The 27957-nt window shown below is 30.6% G+C and overlaps 4 protein-coding genes across 6 annotated transcripts; 3 read left to right on the top strand and 1 right to left on the bottom strand.

Annotated features, from left to right (window-relative positions):
• Positions 1–111: 111 nt before the first annotated feature.
• On the bottom strand, positions 112–4459 carry LOC113866960 (probable chlorophyll(ide) b reductase NYC1, chloroplastic). Of its 2 annotated transcripts, none has more exons than XM_027501796.1 (10): positions 3905–4459; positions 3714–3792; positions 3467–3602; positions 3223–3297; positions 2909–3104; positions 2328–2396; positions 2009–2148; positions 1733–1855; positions 1251–1443; positions 112–757 (listed from the first exon to the last, which is right to left on the bottom strand). In XM_027501796.1, exons 1-10 carry the CDS (start codon positions 4250–4252, stop codon positions 572–574), a joined length of 1545 nt encoding a protein of 514 aa, XP_027357597.1. In that variant the 5' UTR covers positions 4253–4459; the 3' UTR covers positions 112–571. The 2 variants fall into 2 exon arrangements, with proteins under 2 accessions (XP_027357597.1, XP_027357598.1); XM_027501797.1 differs by having other exon boundaries at positions 120–757; positions 3223–3291; positions 3905–4399.
• Positions 4460–5772: 1313 nt separating this feature from the next.
• Positions 5773–9324, top strand: LOC113867769 (protein CbxX, chromosomal). The gene is made up of 7 exons (XM_027503227.1): positions 5773–6127; positions 7046–7156; positions 7264–7362; positions 7474–7584; positions 7668–7971; positions 8258–8397; positions 8510–9324. Exons 1-7 carry the CDS (start codon positions 5990–5992, stop codon positions 9044–9046), a joined length of 1440 nt encoding a protein of 479 aa, XP_027359028.1. The 5' UTR covers positions 5773–5989; the 3' UTR covers positions 9047–9324.
• Positions 9325–11186: 1862 nt separating this feature from the next.
• On the top strand, positions 11187–14441 carry LOC113867395. 2 transcript variants are annotated; one of them, XM_027502696.1, is made up of 6 exons: positions 11191–11609; positions 11730–11767; positions 12706–12976; positions 13287–13296; positions 13471–13573; positions 13878–14375. In XM_027502696.1, the coding sequence occupies exons 1-6, from the start codon at positions 11280–11282 to the stop codon at positions 14317–14319; spliced, it is 1194 nt and encodes a 397-aa protein (XP_027358497.1). In that variant the 5' UTR covers positions 11191–11279; the 3' UTR covers positions 14320–14375. The 2 variants fall into 2 exon arrangements, with proteins under 2 accessions (XP_027358496.1, XP_027358497.1); XM_027502695.1 differs by having other exon boundaries at positions 11187–11609; positions 13287–13573; positions 13878–14441.
• Positions 14442–18532: 4091 nt separating this feature from the next.
• Positions 18533–21309, top strand: LOC113867476 (probable polyol transporter 6). Its single transcript, XM_027502834.1, has 2 exons — positions 18533–18966; positions 19191–21309. The coding sequence occupies exons 1-2, from the start codon at positions 18714–18716 to the stop codon at positions 20543–20545; spliced, it is 1608 nt and encodes a 535-aa protein (XP_027358635.1). The 5' UTR covers positions 18533–18713; the 3' UTR covers positions 20546–21309.
• The last annotated feature ends 6648 nt before the right edge of the window (positions 21310–27957 follow it).

Genomic DNA, 27957 nt, shown 5'->3' with positions numbered 1-27957 from the left:
TTCACACTGAATGAAAAAAATAAACTAGCAACATATTACCTGTGACACATTAAAATTTTACATGTTTTTAAACCCCCCATATGTCCCAGACAAAACTCACTCAAAAGTGCAGAATTATAAATTTGTTTGTATATTTGTGCCATGCAGAATTTCACGTGCAGTTCAAAAGTTCATAGGTATATAGAATTATCCAAAAGTGCTGTCCAATGTACAACCAAAATAAATTTAAGATTTAAGCTCCCGGATAAGGATACATTCAAATAAATACAAATTCAACTAGTCTACAATTCAATGAAGACTATATATACACAGTAACATACTATGAGACTATAAGCATCTCAATTAACAATGCTAGCTAGCATGGCAACCTATACAAAGAACTGAGAGAAGACGAGGTCACAGACAACTAAGAGTGTTAAAAGATAATTGTTTAGGTGGACATGGTGGAAAAAAACAGATCCACCTTGTTTATGATTTTGACTTAGATTCATTATGTTGTTTTTTTTATGATTTTAGGCACCAATTGCCTTTGCACAAAAAGCAAACATATTTTCAAGTTGACACCAAGACATCATGTTCCTGGCATATTGCTCCCTGTGCTGGAAAGAATTATGAAGGCACAAACAACTGAAAGTGAGAAAACTGATAACCAGGTGTTCTCTGTGTACATTTCCATTGCGTCGGTGAAGGAAAGCCGGGCACGATTTTCGGCCCAGTTACGAAGTCGGTCTGCTTCAGCTGCATACAGTGCTCTTCCCTGAAACATAAACATGGCCGTAAGGTCTTGCTCAATTATATTTAACATTCAACCGTAGCTATGTAACATTGGATAATATGTAACATGTAGTTAATAATAAAAATTAGGACACAGCCACAACTTGGTTCACTAAGCAAATATTAAATCGACTCTAAATTAATAGTTCTAGTGAAACATAAGATAAATAAATACTGTTCAAGGATAAACATTTACACGCATGTGGATGCCAACTCCTTCTGATCCACCCTGTTTGTTGAGACAATCTACAAAAGTTTCTTTCTTTTAGCCACTCATTTTCTTTTTTCTTTTTTTATAAATTATCTTCTCCTTCCATGCATTAAAAGATAAACTCAATAACAATTTTTTGGAACCAAGTATATTTGAAGTTATTGAGGCTTTTTCTTTTATGAAGTATTTAAAGTATGCCATGGAATGAATGTTTATATCAACATAACATAATACATTTTGATTTCATCCTCAAAATAATCATCACCTGATCATCAAACCAGCGACCTCGACGTAACCATGCAGTGACCAAAGCTAGTAAGATTCTGGGAGGGGTCAAGTAATTGATGGCTTTGCCTGTCCCCTTAACAACCCTCATACGTGGAACTAATGTTCTAGCAACAGTTTCAGGAAGCTCACAGATGATGTTAAACATTTTCCTGTTTTGGACAGTTGAACCACTGGAAAAAAAACATAGTTAGCACAATTTTGAAGCAATACTTATTTGTATCAAGAAAGTTATGTGAAGCAAACATAAGGAAGTTCTTAATTGTTCAGAAAGGAAAGAAAAGCTGTCATGTTCTAATAAATAACTAGGTTGTTATAAGAACAATGACCGGCATAAAATATTGTCAAAAATGGAAAAAGATGTTGGAGCCTTCAAATCTGCAACTTAGGAAAGTGACTCACACAAAATTACAATATCACTTCAGACAACCAAGGAACAACAGGTTTGCAACAGAGATATACCTTAAGAGAAGATCTGTAAGCACCATTCCTGGAGATGCAGTATGGATGCCTACTTTGGATCGCTTGCACTCCTTTAATAATGATCCTTGAAGTTGCCTAAGGCCACACTTTGTAGAGCCATATCTACATGTTAAATGAAAAAGTAAGAATGGTAAGCATCAATAGCAACCCCCATTCACCATGACTTTTGAAGAACATATATTTTTGTGACTTTAGCAAAAGCTTAGAGGGATAATCAGCATCCTCCCATAGGATAAGAAACCACATTCTACTCACACAGCTGTCAGAGGTGTGCTTGAGCCTCCAGAACCTGCACCATCCATATTAAATATGTGACCTGCGTTGGCTTGGTTTCTCATAACACGCATGGCTTCCCGAGTGCAAAGAATAGATCCAACCAAATTTGTTGAGACAATCTACAACAATTATAAACAAATAACTTTTCAAGTTAAGGTTAAAGACTAAATTGATAATGTTAATTCAGGTTAAAGACTTATATATCTCTGTCTCAAGAGTCAAGACAGATTAAATGACTACTAAACTTAACAACATTTCATCTTAACAAAATAGATAAGAAACAATTCATAACATATACCTGTTTAATATCTTCATCACTAAATTGAAGCAATGGTCTAAAACCTTTATTTGCTCCGGCATTATTTATCTGTTGAATGGTTTTAACAAAAAAAGGCAAAAGATTAGAACCAGAAATATAAAAACTGCATTCTACAAGATATAAGGAATCCAATGGAAAACTTAAATTTCACAGAATGAATAAGAAACGCATTAGTAGAATCAATTAGCAGAAAAGTTCACTTTCTTCAAGGTTATTTTCATCATGTTATTGGATCTAGACATCCAATGAATTAGTTTTCAATTACTGATACTAAAATTTAAACCCTATACAAGATGATAAGAGAAATTTTTTTTTATAGAGACTGAATATATTTCAATTTCTGCACAATATTAGAAAGTATCAAGATGAACATAAATCCATGAGATTATGACTGATAGTCAAGTTTTGCAGATGCCAAAACTTTTAGTCTTCAGCTATTAGCTTTAACCAACATTTAATCTTAATATACGGGTTTTATTATTATGTGTAATCTTTGTTAAGATAGGAGCATGCACTTGTCTGGTTTTCCACGTGCTCAACAACAACGCCACAACACTTACCCAAATGTCGATATCACCAAGTTCTTTGACAGCAAAGTTAGCCAACCTCAGCACATCATGAGGCTCACAAACATCACAAGCAATGCCAACCACTTTTGCCTGAGAAAGCTTTGTCAAAGATGAGCCAACTGAATTGGCAATGCCTTCCTTTAGATTTTCCTCAAGCTCTTTGATAGTTGCTTGCACAGACTCAGGGCTGCCTTCACAAAATGCAACAGTGGGAGCAATGACATGTTGTGAGTAACATTTAGATAAAAGCCATAAAATATATTATTTTGATCTCTATAAAATTCTCTCATAGTTCATAATACCACCTGCGGGAGGTAACAACTACACGATCTCCAGAAAGAAGAAATTCTCGAGCTAAGGCTTTACCCAGTCCCCTTGTACTGCACAACACATATGCAAGATTTAACAATGTCATGAAAACATTAGTACATATGGTCATGCAATGACAATATTTTCCACATCAAGCAAGATGTACATATGATATCACTGGTTCATTAAATAGCAACAAAATGATGGGAACACTTATAGAAGAGAATTAAGTTAATGTACCTCCCTGTTATGACAACATTACGCGGACCAGCACGACAATGTTCCTCCAACACCATATTAGCACCTATCATTGTCCCAATGATTATTCCTCCTAGCCAGCTATACCATATCAATGCATCCATTTGACTATCTCCACCTTCACAAAATTTCAGAAAATTCAACATCCCATAAGGGGAACCAATGCATATAATAAACCAACTAGATTTCCATACACAATTTTAGTTAGGAAAGTTGCATATGGGCCAACCTGACATCTGAAATCCAATTGCAAGAATGACACCAGTGCTCATCATAGTCACAATATACCTTCCAATTTGAATGGCAATCTTGTTTTCGCCAATAGACAAACACAGTTATATTCAACATTCAATACAATACAACACAGTATTTAAAAACAAACAAAATTAAAGCAAAGGCAATAACACCAGAAAAACTAACCGAAGATAGTATCACTTCCACCTTCACCACAGCTTGGCGATACTCATCATCCGATTTTGAACCCACCATGAAATTCCTCCACAAGATAGACCTAAGAGAAGTCCAAAACCCACTTTCCCTTTTGAATTTCACTTCATTTTTCTTCAAATTTCGAAACTTTTTCTCCTTAAGATCCCCACCATCCTCACTCCTAAAAGCCCTGCACCCTTTCACATAGAGCCCATCACAATTATGGCCAAAACCAAGTACCCCAGGTGAAGTGCATGAGCCAAAGCCCTTCCTCGACAACCTCGTCCTATGTTGATTCAAAATTTCTGGGTAAACGTGAAGCTTCACAACTGTGGTCATTGCTGTGATGATGCAAAGATCATGGAAATGTTTTAGCTGAAAAAGCTGTGGAATTTGAGTGGCTTGTTCCTTTATTTATTGTTATCCTTTTGGTGAAAACTGAAAATTAAGTTTTTGTAATTTTCTGGTTGAAAAAAATATCAAAAGATGAAGCATGGATCGAAGGGACATGTAAGTAGAAACGTGAGAAGGAACATAGGAGAGTGTGATGACCACACGTTGAAGCAACCTAATCTTCATTGTTTAAGGACACGTGGCATTGTGGGTCTGTGCCCACTTCGCTTTTTCTTTTGCTTGAGAACTTAGATAATACCTTCTTCGAATTTATCTTAGATACAGATATGAATAATTTTATTTCTTAGGACCCAAATATAATCTTGTTTGGATAAATTTATTTTGTTAAAATATAATATACAGTTAGAATATTACATTTTCAAATTGTAGTATCACTACTTTTATATTTTAAGTTAAAGATATTATTTTATTTTCTTAAACGACATAATTTCCAGTTATAGTAAATTTGATGAAATAAAGTAATTATTTCTTTGAGGCATTTGCCCAACTGGAAATGTGTAAGAATATAATATTACTATAATATTTTAAAAAATAGTTTAAATATCTAATTATTTAGATTTAAAATTATTCTCTGTAACTTGGAAATAATTGAAAAATAACAGCATATGAAGTTTGGTAATAATTTTTTTATACATAAATTATATTTGAAAATTATTTGAGAATTAAGTGAGTGAATTGTTCAATAAACTAATCAATTTGCTTACTTTTTGTTATATCGTGTATTTTATATTATTTTGATATACATATATTGTTTTTGTCTCAAACATATCAAATAAAATACGTTTAAGGAAAAGTATATCTTCCAATTAATCAAGATTTTGGTTTATACAGTTACACAATAAACAAGACAGAGAGAGATTATTACGTTTTTTTGTTTCATCAAATAAAAAGAGGTCCTCTTATTGCCATTTTTTCTTCTTCTCAATAATACTACATATAACACTTTTATCCACTCAAAACAATTCAAGAAAACACTAGAGAAAGTGTAGATATTCAATTTGTTATGTTCTAGCCGATTTGCCCTGTTAGCACTCTCTCTCTCTTCTTACATCATCCTTTGGGATCTTATGTGAGTATCTTTAGGTCCCACCCCAAAAACAAATTAACTATTTCACAATGAAATCTAAAAATAATCATAATGAATAAAAAGCTCAAATTAACAAAATAATAAAAGAAAAAAAAAATAAAACAACTCATGCTCTGCTGGTTCCTTACAACTCACAGGCATCTTTCGTTTTTCATCAATTATTGATAACAATGCAATCCCAATTCTTGAAGTTAGTTCAAGCCACTGAACATTGATTATTTAAATAATATAATCATTTATTACATACACACATGTTTGGACGTGACTTTTTGTTTCAAAATTTTCCCCTGAAACCTTTTATTAAAAGTGAACTATTTTAAACTACAATAAATTTTTATTAGCAAAGAAATTAATAAGAAAAGGAGAAATGTGAGAAGGAAGGTTGGTAAGGTATACAGGGGGCGCAAGAGTAGGAAGCGGGTAATGCTGAACGCCGTAGACTCAAAAGGCGAATATTTAGGTGAAAAAATATAGCTATACACAACAAAACAACACACTCTCTTTCTCTCTCTCTATTTTTTCTCTTAATCTTGAAACCATTCATATTCTTCTCTTCCTTGGAATTCACATTCAGCATGAACAAGTCTCAGGATCAACGGTCAAGGCCTGCAAAACCAGCCACCATCCATGCATATGCCCTCTCCGGTGACCTTGTTGGACTTCAGAGGCTACTTAGAGATAACCCTTCTCTTCTCAATGAGAGAAACCCTGTTGTAAGATCCCTTTTTTTACCAACTGGGTATCTCCAAAAAATTATTTTTTTAGGTTCTGTTGTTAGTGGTGTTTGATCTTCAGTTACTTCGAAAATTAGATCTTTGTGGTGTTCTGTGTGAAAAAGTTGTTGTTGATGGTTTAAAGCCATTTTCAATTCACAATTATTTATTTATTTATTTTTATTTTATTTTATTTTTAGTGAATTGAGGATTTGGAATGATGTGCATGACATTGATAGATCTACTTTGTCATGACTCGTTATGACTTTAGCTAGCCGGTGTAATTTTATTCCTTGTTGAATTTCATGGTAGGTTTGTGATTTGTTGGTGTAAATGATACTTGATTATCTTATTGAAGAGTATACTTAGTGGGATGGTAGGAAAAGATAATAACATTAGGTTGCCTTTATTGTGTTGGTCTTGTTAAATCCTCATTTTTTGCTTTACTAGTAATTTTATGTTAAATATGTCAGCTAGATTAAGAATCGAAAGACAAATGTAAGACAAGCATGATGCCTCGGGTTTCATATATGCTACGTACAATGAAGATTGCTCAGGAGGGTACAACTTATTGGCAATTGCTTTGGTGTATTTTTGGTTGAAGAGGAATTGGGTTGGTTTTCATGGGGAAGACTACATTGGTTGACTAGTTGAGGAAAGGACTATTTTATGGCTTCTATTTCCTGATCATTTGTTGGGTTTTCTTCCTGGGGTTTATGAGACAAATATGTAATATGTAAAAGGGATAGGGTAGGAGGGCATGATCATATTGACAATCTATTTCTCCAATCGCTTTCTTTTGGGATTTTAGTATTAAGGTTTTGATAAGGTGGGATGTACATGTACTTCAATAGTAAGTTTGTTCCGTATGATCCTATTGAATTCAATGCCTGAGGATCTCACCTGTTTTAAATGCAGATGGCACAGACACCACTTCATGTTTCTGCTGGTCACAATAGGACTGAGATAGTTAAATTTCTTCTTGATTGGCAAGGTCCAGATAAGGTTGAGATGGAGGCCAAGAATATGGTAAGTACTTGCCAATTTTTTTGCTGATGTTATTGTTATTATAAATTTGTATTATCTAAGTAATTGTCTCATAATTCTGAAGAGGTTTATTGATTCTTCTGTTTCAGTATGGAGAAACACCATTACACATGGCAGCAAAGAATGGGTGCAGTGAAGCTGCTCGGTTACTTCTTGCTCGTGGTGCTTCCGTTGAAGCTAGAGCAAATGTAATTTTTTTGGTTGCAGCATCTGTCATTTAGTCTAGTTTAAGCCAAGCAAGAATTATTTTTGTGCTTCATTATTTATATGAGAGTTCATTCCCAACCTTTTTCTTGCAGAATGGTATGACACCCTTACATCTTGCTGTTTGGTACTCACTACGAGCTGAAGAATTCTTAACTGTGAAAACGTTGCTTGAGTACGATGCTGATTGCAGTGCCAAGGACAATGTACTGAATTTAATTTCCTGTTTTTCTGTTATTTTAACATTTTTGGTGAAATCATAATATATGCCCAAACCTATGAATTGCAGGAGGGAATGACTCCCTTAAATCATCTAACCCACGGCCCCGGCACTGAGAAACTTAGGCAACTGTTACACTGGCATCTTGAAGAGCAGAGGAAGAGACGAGCCATTGAAGCATGCAGTGAAACCAAAGCTAAAATGAATGAGCTCGAGAAGGAACTGTCAAATATTGTGGGTCTTAATGATCTAAAAGTACAACTACGCAAGTGGGCAAAGGGCATGCTTTTGGATGAGAGACGTAGAGCTCTTGGTCTGCATGTTGGCACAAGAAGACCACCTCATATGGCCTTTCTTGGCAATCCTGGAACAGGTTATTGCTGACTGATTGTTTCTAGAATATCATGCTCATATTATCTGCAATCAATACTGAAAGATGTCTTATTGTGCACTTAATTTCGTTGTTTCCATCTACCATTTCCTGCAATATGATATACTACTGTCTGTGCTTTTATTGATTTCTCATGTTTCGATTTGAGCACAACTTGGGTCGATTTTCCCTTTGTATATAAACATTTGCATGAGCACTCAATATTTGTTATAGGGGAGTGGTGTTTAGTTCTGAAATTAATTTATATATTTACTTACCTATTTAATAGGTAAAACTATGGTAGCACGGATTCTTGGAAAATTACTCCATATGGTGGGAATTCTGCCAACTGATAAAGTGACAGAAGTACAACGGACCGATTTAGTTGGTGAATTTGTTGGTCATACTGGTCCAAAAACCAGGAGGAAGGTACATTGTTGTCTTTGAAATCCTTCTTCTCTTACATGTGCTTTAACTTTTCAAAACCAAACTTGACAATGTTGCTTAATAAGTGAGTTCAAACTTCAAACATTGCATACAGATCAAGGACGCAGAGGGGGGGATTCTTTTTGTTGATGAAGCTTATAGATTGATACCAATGCAAAAGTCTGATGATAAAGATTATGGGTTGGAAGCCTTAGAGGAGATTATGTCTGTCATGGACAGTGGAAAAATTGTAGTAATATTTGCTGGTTACAGTGAGCCGATGAAACGAGTAATTGGTTCCAATGAAGGTTTCTGTAGACGAGTGACCAAGTTCTTTCATTTTAATGACTTCAATTCAAAAGAACTAGCACAAATCCTTCACATCAAGATGAATAACTTATCAGAAGATAGCTTGCTATATGGATTTAAGTTGCATTCCCATTGCACTACAGAAGCTTTAGGGGCATTGATAGAGAGGGAAACAACCGAAAAGCAGCGTAAGGAGATGAATGGCGGTTTGGTAGATACCATGTTAGTTAGTGCTAGAGAAAATTTGGACCTAAGGCTTAGTTTTGACTGTATAGATACTGAAGAACTTCTTACAATCACAATGGTAGATTTAGAAGCAGGACTTCAGCTATTAACACAGTAATCATTCTTGGCAACGTGATAGATATTTTGAAGAGGTTCATTCAGCTTACCTCAAATTTCACCATTGGATACACAAGTTTACAACTGCACAATGAGGAGCCTCTCATGAATAAGTTTGATACAACAGGTGGATCCTATTTTGAGAAAAAAATTTCCCTGTATTTTTGTAATTGATAATGTTATGAAGGTTCCATTGATGATGATGCACTTTGCTCTATTTTTTATGTGCCTTTAATTGTATTCTTTGTATGCTATTATTATTCATTATTGTAGAGCATTAAGAAATCTCCTTTTCGCTTTTGTGATATTTCCATTAACCAATCATCATAGGTTTTAAAATTATTTTAAATAAATTTTAATGCAATTTTTGTGTAATTAAATTGATTAATTTAGATGCAGTGTTTGTTAATTTAATAATTTAGGACAAATGAATTGTGACAATTTAAATTTACACATCAAGCACGGTAAAAGTTGATTAAACTGTTGAATTGGATGAAACCCATATTTGTACCAATCAAAATTTATGAAATCATTGTATCAATTTATTTTCTTCGTCATTTTATTATCACAATTACATTTTATTAGAATACGAATAAATTTATTATAGTTTTTTTATTTATAAAATTATTATACTATTCATATTTGTGTAAGTAAAAATTGTAATGATGAAATCGAAAGTTTTTTATGAGTGGCTCACAAGATTTTATTTTTTTTTAATTATGAAAAAAATACATTTTGAGTGACTCTTTAATATCTTAAACTTTTATAATTTTTTAAGTTACTATTTAATAAAAAATTGTATAATTAATATAAATCTATTTAAATATATCTTTTAGTTAAAAGTATAATCCTTTAAAATATCACAAAAGACGTGCCTGAGAACCTCTGAAGACTTGAACTACTTTGTTTTGGATTATGTGATGATTCAATGTCTCATGGCAGAAATTATGGAATTCATGCAAGAAGACAAGATATTATGCAACTAATTATTCCCAAACACTTGTGTCTTCAAAAGTAAGCACACAATTGAAACAAGCAAAATCAACGCCTTGTCCCAATTATCAAAATTGAAATAAAAATTGTAAAGCAGGAACATTACGTGCAAGCTACTAATTATGAACCCTTGCAAGAAAAACTAGCTACAATTAGAAAGGACTCTTTCCCCCAAAGAAAACCCAACTATAGAAAACATTAACAAAAATAGCAAGACAAAGGGATACTAAAACAAAAATAGCAATATCACTCAGTCAAAGAATAAAATCATTTTTTGACTGAACATAAATGTCAAAAGAATTAGCAAACACGGATCCTTTTAGTATTTTACTAACACAATGTAAAAGAGAATTAGCAATTGTTAAAAAGGAATGAATCAAGGAGGAAAACATGGCAGATAATATTTTGCTTTTCCATTGACATCGATGATTAAACTAACCTATCCACTTGGTCTGAATTTGTTGTCAATTATATCTAGTAATACTTAAAATTTTCTACAAAATGATACATTGTTAAACATTTGATGATTCGAATTATTGTTTGTACCTGGATTTTAAAAAAAAAACAGAGATGGTGATTCGACTTAAACTTATTTAATACTTTAAAAAATGAATCGTGATATGTATCTTTTTATTCAGTAAATAAGCTTAGTCCAAGTATTTACTTTCTAAATATTTGCACACACAACAAAAAAAATCCTTAGAAATATATATTTTTTAACTATCATATTAATAATTTCTTCTAAAATAAAGAAGTCCAATTTCTTACCATAACATTTTTTTGATACTTGACTTTTATTATTCTAATAATCCTAACAAAATTACATACTTTTTCTTATTTAATATTGAAATAGATCAAAATCACCAAATGCTGTTTACATTAGGGTTAATTACTTGTTATGCATATATTGCTTATAGAGCATTATCAACCATTCATGTTATTCAGCAAGAATAATTTTTTTAAAATTAAAATCAATAAAACATTAATTAAGTTTAATAATACCTTAATAAGTATTAAATAGATTAATTTTATCATCAATTAAGAAGTTACTAATTTTATTTCTGAGAAGAGTAACAATGTCAGCAGTGAGTGTTAGTATTAACTGCAATAACCGAAAGTAGGAGAATCCGTTATCGGTGACTGAAAAACAAAATCCGATTTTTTCTGGTTATCCAAACAAACACACTCTCTCTTTTCTCTCTGTGTTGTCCTGTGTAGAACGTAGAAGAAGAAGAAGAAGAATGTTAAGTTGTTCAATTTCAGCGGTGTCTTCTTCATCTTCATTTCTCTCTGATTCTCCCTCTACTTCCTCTCACATTCGAATCAAACCCTTCTTCTCTCCTTCAAACAGAACCTCTCTTTGTGGGTTCCCAAGAGCACTCCTTTCCAATGCTGTTCTCGGAGCCCAACAAGAAAATGGGTCGCCGCAGAAGTTTCAGCAGAACAATTCCATCGCTGATTTCATGAGATTTAAACGTGGGGTTGATGATGGGGGAAGTGGGGAGTTGCAGACAGCACTTGTTAGCTATAGGAAGAAGTTCCCTTGGTCCCTTTTGCGCCCTTTCCTTCAGGTCACTCTAAAGTTTGTTTCCTTCTTGTATTTTCTCAACTGTTTTTTTTTCTCTTATCTATCTTCTGTGATTTAGTTTAGTATAATTATTGATGTTGTGTTGTTTCTGATGATTTTGTAGGTTGACTTGGTTTCAACAATTCACATCGCTGATGAAGAGTATGTGTTGCCTTTTCCCCTTATAGTGTTTTTAATTTGGCAGTTTTCTAGGCGAGTTGATTATACTGGCGGTGTTAGTTGTTAGGGGGTGAAGAAAATAAGGAAGTGAGAAAATTCATGAGGTTCTGCTGGTGATGAAAAATCAGTTGAAATCTATTATGGGAAAAGGTGGACTGAAGTTGTGAAATGAAGCAGCAAAATTAATACTTTGAATTAGTCCGTGAAATATAGCATTAGTCAATTTAGTGCTTAATATTATAATAATATCATTTTAGTTCCTAAAATTAATCACCAAAAAATGGTCATTTTTGTCTCTTATATTGCTAAAGATGGTTCTTCTCGTCTTTTAAATTACAACTAAAGGACTGGTGTTTTAGATATATGTATGCAGGTCTAACAAACCGCTTGCTTGCAACCCTTGTGGTTTTCAATGACATTATGTGTTAATGATTAAACTCACATTTTTGGTTTGAACTCACAATGTGAACTGCTATTGATATTATTGATGTTCATGGGAGGGATATATGTAAATGGTTTGTTTAATGATGTTGCTGGATTTAGTATTTTTGTTTTTCTCCCCTCAAAATATATTAGTTCATGATAACATAGATGAACAAGATTATCATCACATCCAATTGCAACCACACCCCCGGGGGGGGGGGGGTGATAGGGGATATAGCTGTACCTTTGGTGCATGTTGCTAAACTGTATCCCAAACTAATTACAATGCCCTAGCTTTTGTGGTACTGCAAACTTCCTAGCTTTTGTGCAATTATTAATAAAATCAATTTTCACGTTTTGAACACTATTTAAGATTTTCTTTTGATTAGTGCTAGTGTTTTTTGTTGCACTGATTTAATTTTTTATTTATTTGTTTTTCATTTTATTTCCAATCACTATTAACTACTGAGTGGAATGATCCTAATTTATGTAAGCAGGTATTTTCTGGCCCTCCAGAAGGAACTTGAATCCTATGATTGTGTCCTTTATGAAATGGTGGCTAGCAGGGAAAGTTTAGAGAATAGAAGAAATCCTACTGTTACAAAAAGGTTAAAAGGTTCACGCACCAAGGGTTTTAACATTTTGGGATGCATCCAAAGACAGATAGCTCGAATTCTTATGCTTGATTTCCAATTAGATTGTCTGAATTACCACTTTACAAATTGGTACCATGCAGATCTTGACTACGAGACCTTCAAATTACTTCAGGTTTTAAGCTGTTAATGTTTCTTGCTTAATTCAACATGGTGCACATCCGCAGTAGCACAGCATGGAAAATTCTCTAGTTTCATATGGAATTCAACATGGTGCACAGTTTATAAAGGCTATTCTGTATAAAACAATTGGGGTGTTACTGTTCTTTCAAGGCCATGTATCAGTGTCACTTGGCTGTCTCATATGTAGCTACTGACCATCATCTGAAAAGCATTAAATGATTTGAATGACTTCCACTGAAATTTGAGCACTTGTACTTTATTTATTTTCGTTTTTCAGGTCTCATTTCTCTCTTTTATTTCAGCTTGAAAAAGGTGAAAGCTTTTTTTCGTTTGCAAAGGATATGACTCTTAGGTCTACGAAAGCAGTATTGCAGCCAGCTTCAATTCCGGAAGATCTTGACCCATGGAGATCCAAGCTTTTATGGGCTTCACGTGTACTTCCTATGCCACTTGTTGGCCTTCTTATCATTGAAAGTGTTTGTGCAGATGTGGGTGGTCAAGCATCAGAATATCCTGAAATAGAGGCATTGTCAAGGCTTGATTTTGGTGCTGCCATGAAGGTCTTCCTTGCAAAGAGGCTAACATCTGAGTAAGTTCCTGTCATTTATCTCTTTTAATCCATCTCACTTTCTTTTTCATTTTGAACCACCAGACATTTATACAAACTCTTGTTTCTATAGGTTTTGAGTCATGAGAATATCATCTAGACATTTTGAATCACTAGGCATTTATGCTCTACATTTTCATTTGGAAGTATAGTCCAAGACATGAGGCTTTGTTGATTATTCCTTATTTCAAACTTGTAGAGACTGCATAAACATTATCATATTAATTTTCTTTTATTGCGTCACTATTAACAACTTTCGTATTGATGATGAAATGTTGTTGTAAAGATTGACACAGGTGACAGCAGATGTAGAAGAGAAATCAGTTATAATTGGTGAGAGAAATAGAGTTGCAATAGAGACCCTTAGAACAGCAATGGACAAGGGACACAATAGGATTGCCATACTTTATGGGGGTGGCCACATGCCAGATCTTGGGAGAAGATTGAGGGAAGAGTTTGATTTAATCCCATCTAGTGTGCAGTGGATAACAGCTTGGTCCATAAGGAAAAGGGACCTAAATACTAATTCACTTCCATTTCTGAAGACAATTGCTAAGGCCTCTGGCTGGCCATTGAACCGCTATCAAACATTGGCATTGCTCATCTTTTCATCAGTCTTGGCATTGGATCTTTGGTTCTGGGAGCTCTTCTTTGGCACTGCAGTTAATTGGGTCTCTGAACTTGGCTCAGAACTTCTTTGCTATGTCGATAACTCACAGATTATATGATTATTATTGGACTCAGAAAATTCTTACTAATTAATAAACAGGATGAAGAAATCTTGTATGTGTCAGTGTAAATATGAAAAGCTTTATTAACAAAATTGAAATTCCAAATGTTACCATTTCTCTAAGTGTTTAAGGATGCAATTGTTTTCATTCAATGAATTTTGGCTGGTTAACATATGCTCTAAGCTATAATATTTGCATGTTTATACTTAAGAAATAGCATATTATGCAGCATAATCAAATCATGCAATGAAATATACTGAATGAGCATGACCACTGAACCATAGGCCAAGCTAGGCCAGAAGAACATTTGACATACGTTACAACCAAGCCTTTGATCATGGACACAAATATTAGTAACTTAGTACATTGTCATTCATACATAACCTTATTCATGATAACCAGAAACACCTACAGTTCAACAAGCTGTAGGATATAATAGCATTACTACTAATATTTTTATATTTAATTTTGATCAAGTTTTATCAGCTTTAGTTTTTAAAATTGTTTTAAAGCATTACTACTAATATTTTTTAGTCAATATTTATTATTTTAAGTATATAATATAATAAATAAGTAAAATATTAGTAATTTTTAGGTTTGAACATAATTACATGTCTAAATTATATTTTAAATCACTAAAAAAATAACGTGAAATGCCAACAAAGAATAAAAAGAAGTTGATTTATTTTAATAAAAGATTCGAATTTTAGTCAATATTATAACAAATAAATAAAATTCACTTATTTGTGTTTTTAAATTGGCTTAATTACAATTTTATCTTTATACTAAAGTATTTTCAATTTTAGTTCTCCTAATTTTAATTTTTCAAATTTAATATTTTAAAATCTTTAATTAAATTTTTCATTTCAAAATTAAATTTTTTAATAATATTTTATGCATTTTATTTAAATATTTTATAATTTTTATACTTATTTATATAAATTAATCAATATCATACTTTTATTATATTTTATTACTTTTTAGATAAAATTTTAGAATGGAAAACTTAATTTGAACATTTAAAAAAAAATTTAAAAATTAAATATGATCAATTAAAATTAAATACACTAAAACAGGACATATGTTAAAGTATAGGAAAGAAAAATACAATTAAGTATTTTTAATTTCTCTGAAAAATATCTAAAACTACTTTTGTCCTTTTGATATTTCATGGTCCCAGTGGGGAAAGCTTAGGAAGCATGTGTTCATGAATTGGCTTAATCATTAAACGTGTGCTAGCCTGTTTTTGGGTGGCTTCAACTTTATAGTGATATAATATTTTTTGCCTTGTTTGACTCTTTAATCCTTTAGTTATTTGGTTATTGATTGAGTTTGTCTAAAATATTCCGTAGAAAAATAATTTTATCCAGATAAACTAATGAAATCAAGATATTATATTAAAGATCATATTAATTTTTTTATATAAACCAAATCATATTAGTTAATCCAAAATAGGTTATTTATAGCACAGAACTTTGATTACTATAGTAACTAATATGAATTGAGTGCATAATTGTTTCTCAGATGTATGCTTCACAGTAATGCTATTTGAATTTGCATTATACAATAACCAATAAATAATAATTAAGTGTGGATGACTGATGAATTTTGTTTTATCTTTTTTTGTTCAAAAATCATATAGTAGAGATGGGAGAAAATAAACAAAATTTGTAGAAAGTTTCAAATATTCATCATGCTTGTCTTGGGTGAGTCAGAAATTGGAAAAAGAAGTCAGAAGATTGTTCAAGTTACTCACGTCAAGTCTTAAGAGAAATATTTTCGTACGACACTTGCATTATAACACATAATAATGAGTAAAAGTTTGAGATTATATGAAATAAATTAACATTATACATGATCAAAATGTGTACGTTAATATATACCAAAGAAGCACAAATATTTAGTGTTATTTTATGTAACCAAGAACAAATTCAAGTTATCCAGTGAAAATTCTAATAACAATGACATTGATTGAAGTTTTATTTAAACTTGGAAAGGTCGAGTTTGATATTTTAAAACTTGTTACAATTGATATATATATTAGAACAGACATCACTTCCATGTGAAGCCGTATTAGAAGTTACTTCCTTATAATATAAAATCAGAGGAATATCCTTTCTTTGATCTGTGTTCACATTAAAATTTGGTTAATTTCTCTTTGGAATTTGCTTCAACGTTTTGTTACCATTGAAGAGACATGGAATGTAAAATTGTAAAATCAGCTATGAAGAGACATAGAAGCTGTGTGGTATGATGTGTGATAGGATAACTGCTAAGGTGTGAATCCATATCATTCTATTATTCCCAACCTCATAGATATTTCTCCAAAAGTTATGGTCCCAAAATGCTGTGCTGACACAGCCATGAAATGCCAATAATCTGGACCCTTTTATAATATTTAAAATGTAAGTAAATATTAAAATTTATATGATCTGAAAGATGATATAAAATAATTTCACAGTACCTCATCAAATTTATATTTTATAAAGTTATTTAGTAATATAAGTGCTTACATATTAGTATTATTATCTTATTTACTTAATAGTCAATATCTCAATTTAAATTAACTTGATTCTATGTTACTTAGAATCAATTTTAATTAAATTTGATATAATTATTTTTAATTTGTAAATGGCTTTTAATCTTTTTTTAAAAAAATCGATCAAAATTATTTAAGGTGAAGTGAAGAATAAGTATAACCTGTGAATAACTATCTGAATAATAGGAGGTAAATATGATTTGGATAGGATTTGACAAAATATATAAATTAATGAAGTTTCATATATTTTTAAATTCTTTTAAAGTGTGTAACTCAAACAATATTTTGATTTCAGATATATATGACTCACGTGGTATTTTTTTTTTTTTCTTTGCCACCTTTGCAACAGCGTCAATTGATGTATGGAATAGTGTATTCAAAATGATGATAACACATGGATTAGACAAGAATTAGAAAATAATTGATCTGTTTAAATATTAAAAAAAATTAATACACGTATACGTTTAAGTTTATTAATTTACTTTTTAAAAATATATTTAAAAGGTTTTGTCAAAGAAGTGATTTTGAAATATAGCTCACGTCAAACCTTTTAAAATATTAATTTTCAATTAAAGGATTCATCCGAAAAATAAATTATATTAAAAGAGTTACAAGACTTAATAAAAAATGTAGAATGATAATTTAAATTTCTACAAAAAACGAAATCCTTAATATAGACCAATGTTTATTAATTAAAGTAATTAAAAAGTTTCTTCCTTTTAAATCAAATTTAGTGAATAAAAAGAGTAAAGAAAAAAATTATCCCTTTAAATAAATTAATTAATTAAGATTGAATGCAACTTTTTGGCTTTTAACATTAACCTTTTCAAATAATCCTAATGAGATAGTAAGAGGAGGAAGACTAAGAATAATTAAATTGAAAGTGTGGTTGTGAGTATGATGAATAAATATGAGAGGGTGAGAGAGCATTAAACACGTGCCCGACACCACTCTTTTGTCCTTTTTCGGAGTAAGATTATTATAATTGCAAAATTCTCTGTCCAAATATTTTTTAACAGTTTAAAAATTTAAATTTGAGCTATTATTTAAATTAAAATAAAAAAGTTTAATTTTAAATTATTTAATATAATTTTTTTATATTATTAATTAATTAAAAAATATTTTTATATTAATTATTATAAAATTTAATATTTTTATTAATATAATCATTTATAATTGGATGATATCTTATACTATTAGAATATTTGAATTAAATTTTTTTGATATATTAAATTAAATTTTAAAAAACAAACACCTACTTCTCTTGCATATTTTAAACGTGACTTAAATTCATATATATAAATATTAAAAATAATCATTTTTTATTATTAGAATAATTAGTTGACAAAAATTACTCTTAATAAGCAAAGATATTATTAAAAAATTAATAATTTTTTACATTCTAAAATAATAAATAATTTGAAATAATAAAAAATATTTAAATCACGTCTAATATAAAACAAAGGATGTATAACATTTTAAAAATAGAAAAGCAACTAATAATTTTCATTTAATAATTAAGAAATTTATTTAAGAGCAATTAATGTTTTTAGTTGATAATTATCTAAAGTTGTTGATGCCGTTTTGCTTTTTGTTTACACTACATTTTTTAAAACTCCGTTATTGTTGCTGAGAAAGGTATAAAATCCCGTTATCTTAGTCAGACACTCGTTGGCTTTTGTAATCATAGCACTTGTTATTATTATTATATTGGCATATTTTTTTATTTTGATGAATTTGATTTTAATTTAATATTCGGTGCATAGTTTTCGTGTGTCTTCGATTTGAGGTTGTCGTACACATCTTTGAAGTCCTTCTTGTCGCTGTTCTGTTCTTCATTTGTTCATTCAGAATGGAAAACCATTCTACTGTGGAACACATTAAGCACCATTATTACTACCCACTTCCTGCTTCAGATTCTTCAGCTGCAAAAGCTGATCTTAACGATAAGGATGAAGAAGAAACTAGTACACATGAAGCCATTGAAGCGGATTCTGAAAACAAGCATAACACATCACAGAATAACCAAAATAAACCTGGTCTCAACAAATATGCATTTGCCGGTGCTATTTTGGCTTCCACAAACTCCATTCTCTTAGGCTATGGTGAGTTTCACTAAAATCTGTTCAAAATTCAATGCTTAATTAATCATCTATTACCACAATTTCCCAGATCAAAAAATCTCCCAACATCCCAAACCCACCTAAAATATTGACCCCTCCCCCCTTATTTTAAATTGAAGAATTTGACAAGGTTTAACTATGATTGTAGATGAAAAGTTTAATTTTTTATATTTTGGGTATTTTGTGCTCTGTGTGTGTGTTTGCAGATATTGGGGTGATGAGTGGTGCTACACTTTACATAAGGGAAGATCTGAAGATCTCATCTGTTGAAGTAGAAGTCCTTGTTGGGTGTCTGAATGTGTGTTCACTGATTGGATCTCTTGCTTCAGGGAAAACTTCTGATTGGATTGGAAGAAGGTACACAATAATGATTGCGGCAGCAACATTCTTAATTGGTGCTTTGTTAATGGGATTGGCTCCTTCATTTCCATTTCTCATGGCTGGGCGGGTAGTTGCTGGCATTGGTGTTGGTTACTCCCTCATGATTTCACCAGTGTATGTGGCAGAGCTTTCTCCAGCACTCACTAGAGGCTTTCTTACTTCACTCCCTGAAGTGTTCATCAGTGTTGGCATTTTGTTTGGTTATGTATCCAACTATGCTCTTTCAGGTCTCCCAAATGACATTAATTGGAGAATCATGCTTGGTCTTGCATCATTGCCAGCTATTGCTGTGGCACTTGGTGTGTTAGCAATGCCTGAGTCACCTCGCTGGCTTGTAATGAAGGGTAGGTTTGAGGAAGCAAAGCAAGTTTTGATAAGAACATCAGAGAACAAAGGAGAAGCTGAAATGAGGCTTGAAGAGATTTCAGAAGCTGCTTCTATCACAAACAAGGACAAAGCTTCTTCTTCTTCTTCTTCAGGTATGTTGCATGGTCCAGGAGGTGTTTGGAAGGAGTTGCTTGTTAGACCTACTCCTCCTGTGCTGAGGATTCTTGTGGCTGCCATTGGTGTTAACTTCTTCATGCAGGCTTCAGGGAATGATGCTGTGATATATTATAGCCCAGTGGTGTTTAAGGAAGCTGGGATTCAAGGTGAGAAGCAGCTGTTTGGTGTTACAATCATCATGGGAGTAACCAAGACTTGTTTTGTTTTCTTGTCAGCATTGGTGTTGGACAGGTTTGGGAGGAGGCCCATGTTGTTGTTGGGCACATCTGGCATGGCAGTTTCACTGTTTGTGCTGGGCTTGGGCTGCACCTTGCTTCAGTTCTCTGATAACAAGCCTGAATGGATCATTGCTTTGAGTGTGGTTGCTGTCTGTTCAGCAGTGTCCTTTTTCTCTATTGGGCTTGGGCCCACAACATGGGTCTATTCTTCAGAGATTTTCCCTATGAGGTTGAGGGCCCAAGGTTCCAGCTTGGCTATTTCTGTGAACCGTTTGGTGAGTGGGATAGTGTCCATGTCATTCCTTAGTGTTTCAGAAGCAATAACGTTTGGAGGCATGTTCTTTGTGCTTTCTGGGGTTACTGTGGTTGGCACACTTTTCTTTTATTTTTTCTTACCTGAGACCAAAGGCAAGAGCTTAGAGGAGATTGAAGCTTTGTTTGATGATCAGGCACGTTGAGTTTCAGAGCAAGCTCTAGGACAAGTCCTTGCTTAGGACAAATCCTACATCTCTGATACAAATGTGGTACATTTGGTACTTGTTACAATGGTCAAAACTAGAAAGTTGGAAGTGAAATTCTCGAAGAGATTGGCATATAAGTGCAATTCTTTTTGTTTAATTTATTGTTTTGCATGTTAAGGCACATGATTGAATGAATGTTGGGAAAAAAAATGAAAAAGGCTAGAGTGGTTGGCACATTTATACCACATCTTAACATTGGATAGATTATAGTCTTGTAGACTATTACAAAATTAGGCATACCCTGGGATGATTCTCCTTGGGATAGTTGTTTGGATATTTTAGGTTTCTTGTCTCACTGGACAATGTATTTATTGAGGTATCTGATTTTATTTTTCTCTGTGAGAGTGTCCACTGATACGTGTGTTTTGTGATCGCTAATATTAATGATGTTAGTGTTAAGTCACTTCACAATGAGAGAGACTCTTCATAGATTTGCTGTGGTGAAAGAATGAATGAGAGAGCATGCACGATGGTGAGTTTCAAAATTAGCATCAGCCTATAACAAAGTGAGAGCAGATTCAGAATGACTTTCAACAATCAGAAATTGAATGCTTCCTTGCCGGGGCCCAAGGAGATATTTTTAATATTATGGGCAACTATCCTTAAGAGGCCAATTCACATGAACCACTATTTTGATGTAATATATATGAGCCATAACCTGATTTGTATTTTTATGAGAACAAGCATGACCCAGTTGCCACTCTCATGGACCTTGTCCACGGCTGCACCAACACCCTCGAGTTGCCAAATAGGCGATAAAAATACACTTGGTCACGGGTCTGAATCCTTCATATTTACATTACATCTTTATGAGAACAAGTAACGTATAGAGTTTCCATACGATGTATAGATTGTTATAACACTTAAAATTTGGGTAAAACAATTAAAAATGATTATATCTGTTGAAACCTTAAGTATATTGTATATATGGTTAAAGAAAAACTTATAAAAATTAAGATAATTTTTTTATGAACTAATTTTTAGAGTTGATTTAGACTTAAATTTAAATTTATGTTTAAATTTGATTAGAAAGAAAAAGAATAAAAATCAAAGAAAACATGAATAATAGTCTATTTTTATTTTTTGATTGAATGGAAAAGAAAAAAGAAGAAGGAAGGAAAAGTTAAGTTTTATAAACAAAAAATTTCCTTTCTTCCATTTTTCTTTCAATTAATTTCTTTTTTCTTCCACCTTTCTTCCATTCTATATATCTAACAAAGGGTGGAGTTAATATTAAAACATATCATAGAATTGATATTGGATCCTCTTTAAGTTAAAAACAAAAATTAACAATCTTTTTTCCTACCCTCCGGATGTTTAATATTGAGTGTGAAATTGAATTAAGCCTAAACTCAAATTTAAAAATATAAAAAAAGCATATTCTAAAGAAAGACATTCAAACGTATACATATTACAATTTATCAAGGATTGATTCTCCAATTAAGTGTCTCTATAAATCACAAAGTTATTATCAGCAAGATTATGTCTCTTGATGAATATAAAATAGGTGGGAGAAAGAAACGGGCAGAAAAAACTGCGATTGTCTAATGGGTGAATGGTATCCGTAAGAATTAAGCACGAGTTATGTTACTAATTTAGTGTGATGGAGACTGGTTCCAAACCCTAGAGACGCGTGGGCAGGTTCCATGAATGTTCAACCTTGGTTTTGAGGTTAGCCTCACTGTTACGATCCTTATCAGATTTGATGTGTGGTTGGTTTGTCTTGGTCAAATCCTGCCCCTCACCACTTCTCTTTCTCAATCATCTTCTGGTATCAACTGTTTAGTTATAGATGATTAGATACGGGCTAGTACGTAGCTGCTATATTATTAGTAAAAATATTAAATTAAATTAAATTTCTTAATTTTTAATAAATTTTAATTAATAATAAAACTGTATTAAAAACGTGTTGCTAATATTTTTTTATTGTTATCAGATTAAAATATTTGACTAATATAATTTTGATGATTAATTTTGGGGTTATGGAATATGATAATGGATTATAGGGTGTCTACACAAATAAAGAAATAGAACTTCGAAGTTAAAAGCAGCAAATTAAAACATAGCTAGTGGATATCCAAAGAGCAAGTTAAGAGGAGATTAGCCAATATGTAGAAATTTCTAGAATAGATGTATACGGCATACTTTGCTTCATAATCATACAAATGGATCACATATATAAAATATTTTATGCAGTAGAAGTAATATTCTCTCATCGTCCCAAATTTAGTTAAAACCAAAAGCTTATAAACTACCCATAAATAGAGATATTTTAGTAAGAGGCACACCAAGATACCTATCTTGGCAAGAAACACGAGGAAGGGACAAGACATAAATCAAACTCAGTGCTACTTGTTTCGTTGAAAATTATAATGAAATTGTGGCTCCAAATTAGGTATAATAGCTGGTACCATTAACCAAATATGTAAGACAACGCAAGAGCAAAAATAAACAGGAAAACCATGAGAATAATAAGTTAACATGAACCTAAGGAGAAGGTGTTTTTTTTTTTCTTTTTCTTTTTTCTATGGATATCTCATCATATTTGGCTTTCAATTTATCCGAGTTTAGCAGCGTGAATCTATTTTTTAAAATTTAACATTTATTTTTTCGTTCATATGACTCAAATTTAAAATCTTACTTGAGGAAACTATACTTAATTGATCAATAGAGATTAGAATAATGTGCCGATTATTGAGTTGATTTTGTTTTTTTATCACATGTGATGTTTACATGTGTACATTTGTTACAAGTCATTATATATTTCTTTAACCACTTGAACATAAGATAGAGAAATTATTATTTTATAGCTTCTCAAGAAGAAATTGTATGCATAACATTAGTGCCTAACCAAAGGGTGATTATGCATACAGCTATGAGGACAGTGCAACTAAGGACTTTATAAGATTTGGAAAAAAAACACAATAGTTTGGCCTTGAGTCAAAGCTTTTATCAAATCAAAGAGACAAATATCGTTCCACTTTTGGTGACCGACTCCTTTTTTAGCTACATTTGGATAGTATATATATATATATATATATATATATATATATATTTGTTAAGAAAGAAAAACTTATTTTTATGTTATAAGAAGATTAGTCTTTAATTGTTGATTATTGGATATCTTTAGTAAACATGTAAAAGAAATTATAATTTTATTATTCTTACCTTACCTTTATCACTACTAAATATATGTATTTTTTATTAACTGATATTTAAAATAATAAATTGCATCATATGTTAATATTAATAAAAACAAAAATTACGTTTGTCTAATTATTTTTATTATTATTTAGTTCAGTTAATTGAGTTACAAGCATAAAATATGAAAGTGCAAGTTTATTCTCCAATTATGTAATGTATTTCCTTTCCATTTTCTTAGTTCTCATGTCCTCTCTCTTTAAATATTTTTGAGTGTCTCTAAAAAATAGAGCACTCAGCAGTCAGTCCAAAGTTTTAAAGTAAATCATCATACTAGACTTTCAAACTACATAAATGAAGCATTTTAATTTTTAAGATTTTATTTTATTTTTATTAATTTTTACTTTACAAAATGGTATTATTTTAGTTTTAATACAAAATAATAATAAAAATAAAACTAAAATAGATAATTTTCTATATAATAAAAAATTAACCAAAATCTTTAATATTTAAAAGTTAAAACACTTAACTCATGGTCTTAAAAAATAAATTTAGAATATAAAAGGTTTTAGGATGGGGTAGGAAGCAAATAAATAAGTTGTGATTTCAAGTAGGGATGACAATGGGTAGGGTATGAGTAGGGTACTATAGTACCTATCCAATACTCGCGTTTTAAAAAAATATTCGTATCCAGCCCTATACTCGCGTAGGTATGAACATTAATTCTCGTACACCTATCCTTTGGTTACTCGCATGCCCATTTTATACTCATTACCCGCACTTGTTTGAGAAAAAAATATTTATAAAAAAAATATGTTTATATAACTTCATATAAGTAGCATAATAATATAAAAATTTAATATGTAGTTGTCAAACAAGGTATAAATATAGATAAAAAAAATATTCAAAAATTACAAGTCTTAAATGTATCTTAATATAATAAATTTATAAACTAAAATTCTTAAAAATAATAAGCAAAACTAAACACATAAGTTATTTGTTGGCGATAACTCTATCTTGTATGAGATTCGATCGATCGGCAACGTCAGAGCGATAACGAAATAGATTTGCACAATAGGTGACCCTTCGCATGGGATCACTTGATGAGACTCTAATGAATAACGTTTCATAGTTGTTAAGTTTTAAGGAGACTAACATTGAGAATGAGAGTAAAGTTAGAATAGAGAAGTTCAAGTACTAACAACGAAAAATAGATATATAAAATATTTTTTTAAACTTTTGAATTTGAAATTGTAAGAAAAATAATAGATTTAATTAAAATAATATATATATATATATATATATATATTAATACTAGTATTTTTAACTCATATACTATACGAAAGTATTTTATCAAAAATATATGTATATTAAAAGATTATACTTTTTTATCTAAAGAAAAACTTAACAAATAAAAATTAACAATAATTTTTTATATTTTATATCTTTTCAAAACCTTCTTTGAACGTAAATGAATAGTAAAAATAATATTATTTAGATTTAATAGATTATAATTGTACTTGTAATACATATGTTGTATAGAAAAATATTATTTTAAATTAAAATATAAAAAATAAAATTTAAATATTATCAATAAATAATATGTTTATTATTTATAATAGGTGATTATAAAATTTATAAAATATTTACCATATATTTATTATTTATCATTCATTTTATGATTTAAATATCAATATAAATTTATTAACAAAAATATTTATGTGAAAAATATTTTATATGTATCATATATAAATAATATTTTAAAAAAATTAATCTCATATCAACTATGTAATAATTAAATTGTATTAGTCTAATTAAATGATATAAAATAATAAATAAATTCTTCTATTAAAAATATAAACTAAAATAATTTTTTTAGTTTATTTTTTATTAAATATATTTTTAAATTAATCTTATATAACTTCACATAAGTAATATAATAATATAAAAATTTAATGCATAATTATAAAATAAAATTTAAGTATATATATTTATATCTGTACTTATTTTTATTAAAATTTATAAATTTTTATTCATATTTATACTCGTACTTATTTAATAAATAAATATCTTATTTATTATAAATAAATTTTATGAGTGTACGGTTAGATACTCTGTTATTTTCATTCCTAATTTCAAGATATCACATGTAAAACTGATTTGATTTCATAAAGATAAGAGAGAGATAAATGGAGAAAAGAATAGTACATAGCCAGCGGTTGAGAGTTTAAGATAATTGATTTTGACTTGACTATGGTACCCAAGGGAAAAGTCCCAAGGTCACCCACACCCATATAATATAACCACATTCTCTCCTTGATTGTTATCATAATATAGCCTTTAATAATAATAATAATTCCCAAGTGGCATGCAGCAAACAAAATTATGAATAATACTAATTATCTCTAAGCTATATTATTAATGTATCACAAACTAACCATTACTCAACTCGTTTTCATGTCTGTTTGAACTGAGAACAATTGTTGCTCTTCAATGCCACAAACTGCAATAAATACAAATATATTTAGATCAGTGTTTATATAGGAATAAAATAAATAAATTAATATACATTTAGTATAGAAAAACATAAATTAAACTAAATCATGTAAAAAATATTTTTTAAAATAAAATTTTATTTTTTAATCAGTTTAGAAAATTAGTTCTTAAACATCTCTATGAAAATATGTTTTCGAATAAAAAGACTGAATATATATACCACTGGGTTGTAATTTAAAAATTATTGTTTTTTTAAGTTATTATTATTTTTTCAGTCTTTTAAGTATATAGTATTCATTTGACACCAATAGATAATTAATTTTAAAATACATATACATTAAAATAATTAAAAAAATAATTTTATAAATATAGCAATAAAAAAACGGCAAAGTAAAATAAAACTTACTTAAAAATTTTATTATTCCACTCATTCCACCCATCTCAGTCAACTTAAACAAAATTTATTAAATGTATAATTTTTTTTATTAAAAGTGTTAATTAAATAAAATTCCTTCACAAAATAAGCAAGTTGTGGAATTGAAACACAACTTACCCAACAAGCTAGTTCCTGAAGCAAGAGTCCTTTTAAGGAGGTTAACATTTCTACACAAAACCCAACATATATTATTTTTTTACGTAGGTGTATATATATGGACAAAAGATACGGAAAAAATTGGAATAATGTTTTTTATGGCTTGCTTGTTAAAAGTACCATTTTTTTATATATAAACATATTTTAAAAATATATCTCAAACATAATTTTTTTTTATTATATCTCCTCTTAATATTACATAATATATTTTCCTTAAAAATTTGAAGTTGACCTGATTTACAGTAAAAATACATTGGTGTACTTGACATGTTCAGTCATTGTTCAGTCACGTGTTAGTAAGATACAGAGTTACAGTCTTCCAGACATTTCTATTTAAGAAAGTATTCTATGTTAGAAATAAAATAGTCAAGCAAAGGTTCTAAAATAAGATTGAAAATCTGAATTTGATTTAAACTTTGTACCGATATTTAATAATTTTATGCCATTTATTCTATTTTAAAATTTGATAAATTATAATTTTTATGTTGAGTTTTCTATTAAAATCAATTCTAATTTAGCAGAGTAGTATCATTATTATTAAAAGCGACAAAGTTTTCTTTTGAATACGATTGCATTTATTATTCAAACTTCACTTTAAAATTAATTTTAAGTGAAGTTTATCATAGAAGAATAAAATAGTTTAAACAAGTCTAAATACTCCTGTCCAAATACGCATTAAGGCAGATAACCAACTCGTCAAAGAAAATGCTAGTTGAGTGAATGATGCACAAGTAGTAATTTGAATACGTACATGAAACATTGTGAATTAAGCCAAACAATGATGTGATTAGTGAATTAGTGATTAGGAGAAAATATGGCATAAAATATAGGAACAGAATTGCTGAGGAAATGTCCAATTCAACAACCACCCACATATCTTTCATTTTCCCAGAGAGGCTACATACCAACTCCAACATCAAAAGTAAAAGCAACGAAACATACAAAACTTATTTATACTGCAAAAATGTCACAATCTCCCAAGTTTGGAGGTTGTGGGGTCCCGTTAGGAAGCAGAAAGAAAATAGGGACAACACAAGAGCGTGTGAAGACAAAAAGAGAACAACAAAAGCAAATAGAAAAAACTCACAAAAGGGTATTTGATCCATTGATCTTCCAAAAG

This window comes from Abrus precatorius, unplaced genomic scaffold, assembly GCF_003935025.1.
Source record: "Abrus precatorius isolate BTA unplaced genomic scaffold, Abrus_2018 Scaffold5, whole genome shotgun sequence".
Lineage (NCBI taxonomy): Eukaryota > Viridiplantae > Streptophyta > Magnoliopsida > Fabales > Fabaceae > Abrus > Abrus precatorius.
This window is presented reverse-complemented; position numbering and strand designations above follow the sequence as displayed.

Coding starts and splice junctions, on each gene's coding strand:
- LOC113866960 (XM_027501796.1), bottom strand. CDS start 4,252: ATGACCACAGTTGTGAAGCTTCACGTTTACCCAGAAATTTTGAATCAA. Junction 3,603..3,713: donor AATTGGATTTCAGATGTCAG/GTTGGCCCATAT, acceptor AATTTTGTGAAG/GTGGAGATAGTCAAATGGAT. Junction 2,397..2,908: donor TTGGTGATATCGACATTTGG/GTAAGTGTTGTG, acceptor ACCATTCAACAG/ATAAATAATGCCGGAGCAAA.
- LOC113867395 (XM_027502695.1), top strand. CDS start 11,280: ATGTTAAGTTGTTCAATTTCAGCGGTGTCTTCTTCATCTTCATTTCTC. Junction 11,610..11,729: donor TTTTGCGCCCTTTCCTTCAG/GTCACTCTAAAG, acceptor ATGATTTTGTAG/GTTGACTTGGTTTCAACAAT. Junction 12,977..13,286: donor AGACCTTCAAATTACTTCAG/GTTTTAAGCTGT, acceptor CTTTTATTTCAG/CTTGAAAAAGGTGAAAGCTT.
- LOC113867769 (XM_027503227.1), top strand. CDS start 5,990: ATGAACAAGTCTCAGGATCAACGGTCAAGGCCTGCAAAACCAGCCACC. Junction 6,128..7,045: donor TCAATGAGAGAAACCCTGTT/GTAAGATCCCTT, acceptor TTTTAAATGCAG/ATGGCACAGACACCACTTCA. Junction 8,398..8,509: donor GTCCAAAAACCAGGAGGAAG/GTACATTGTTGT, acceptor CATTGCATACAG/ATCAAGGACGCAGAGGGGGG.
- LOC113867476 (XM_027502834.1), top strand. CDS start 18,714: ATGGAAAACCATTCTACTGTGGAACACATTAAGCACCATTATTACTAC. Junction 18,967..19,190: donor CTCCATTCTCTTAGGCTATG/GTGAGTTTCACT, acceptor GTGTGTTTGCAG/ATATTGGGGTGATGAGTGGT.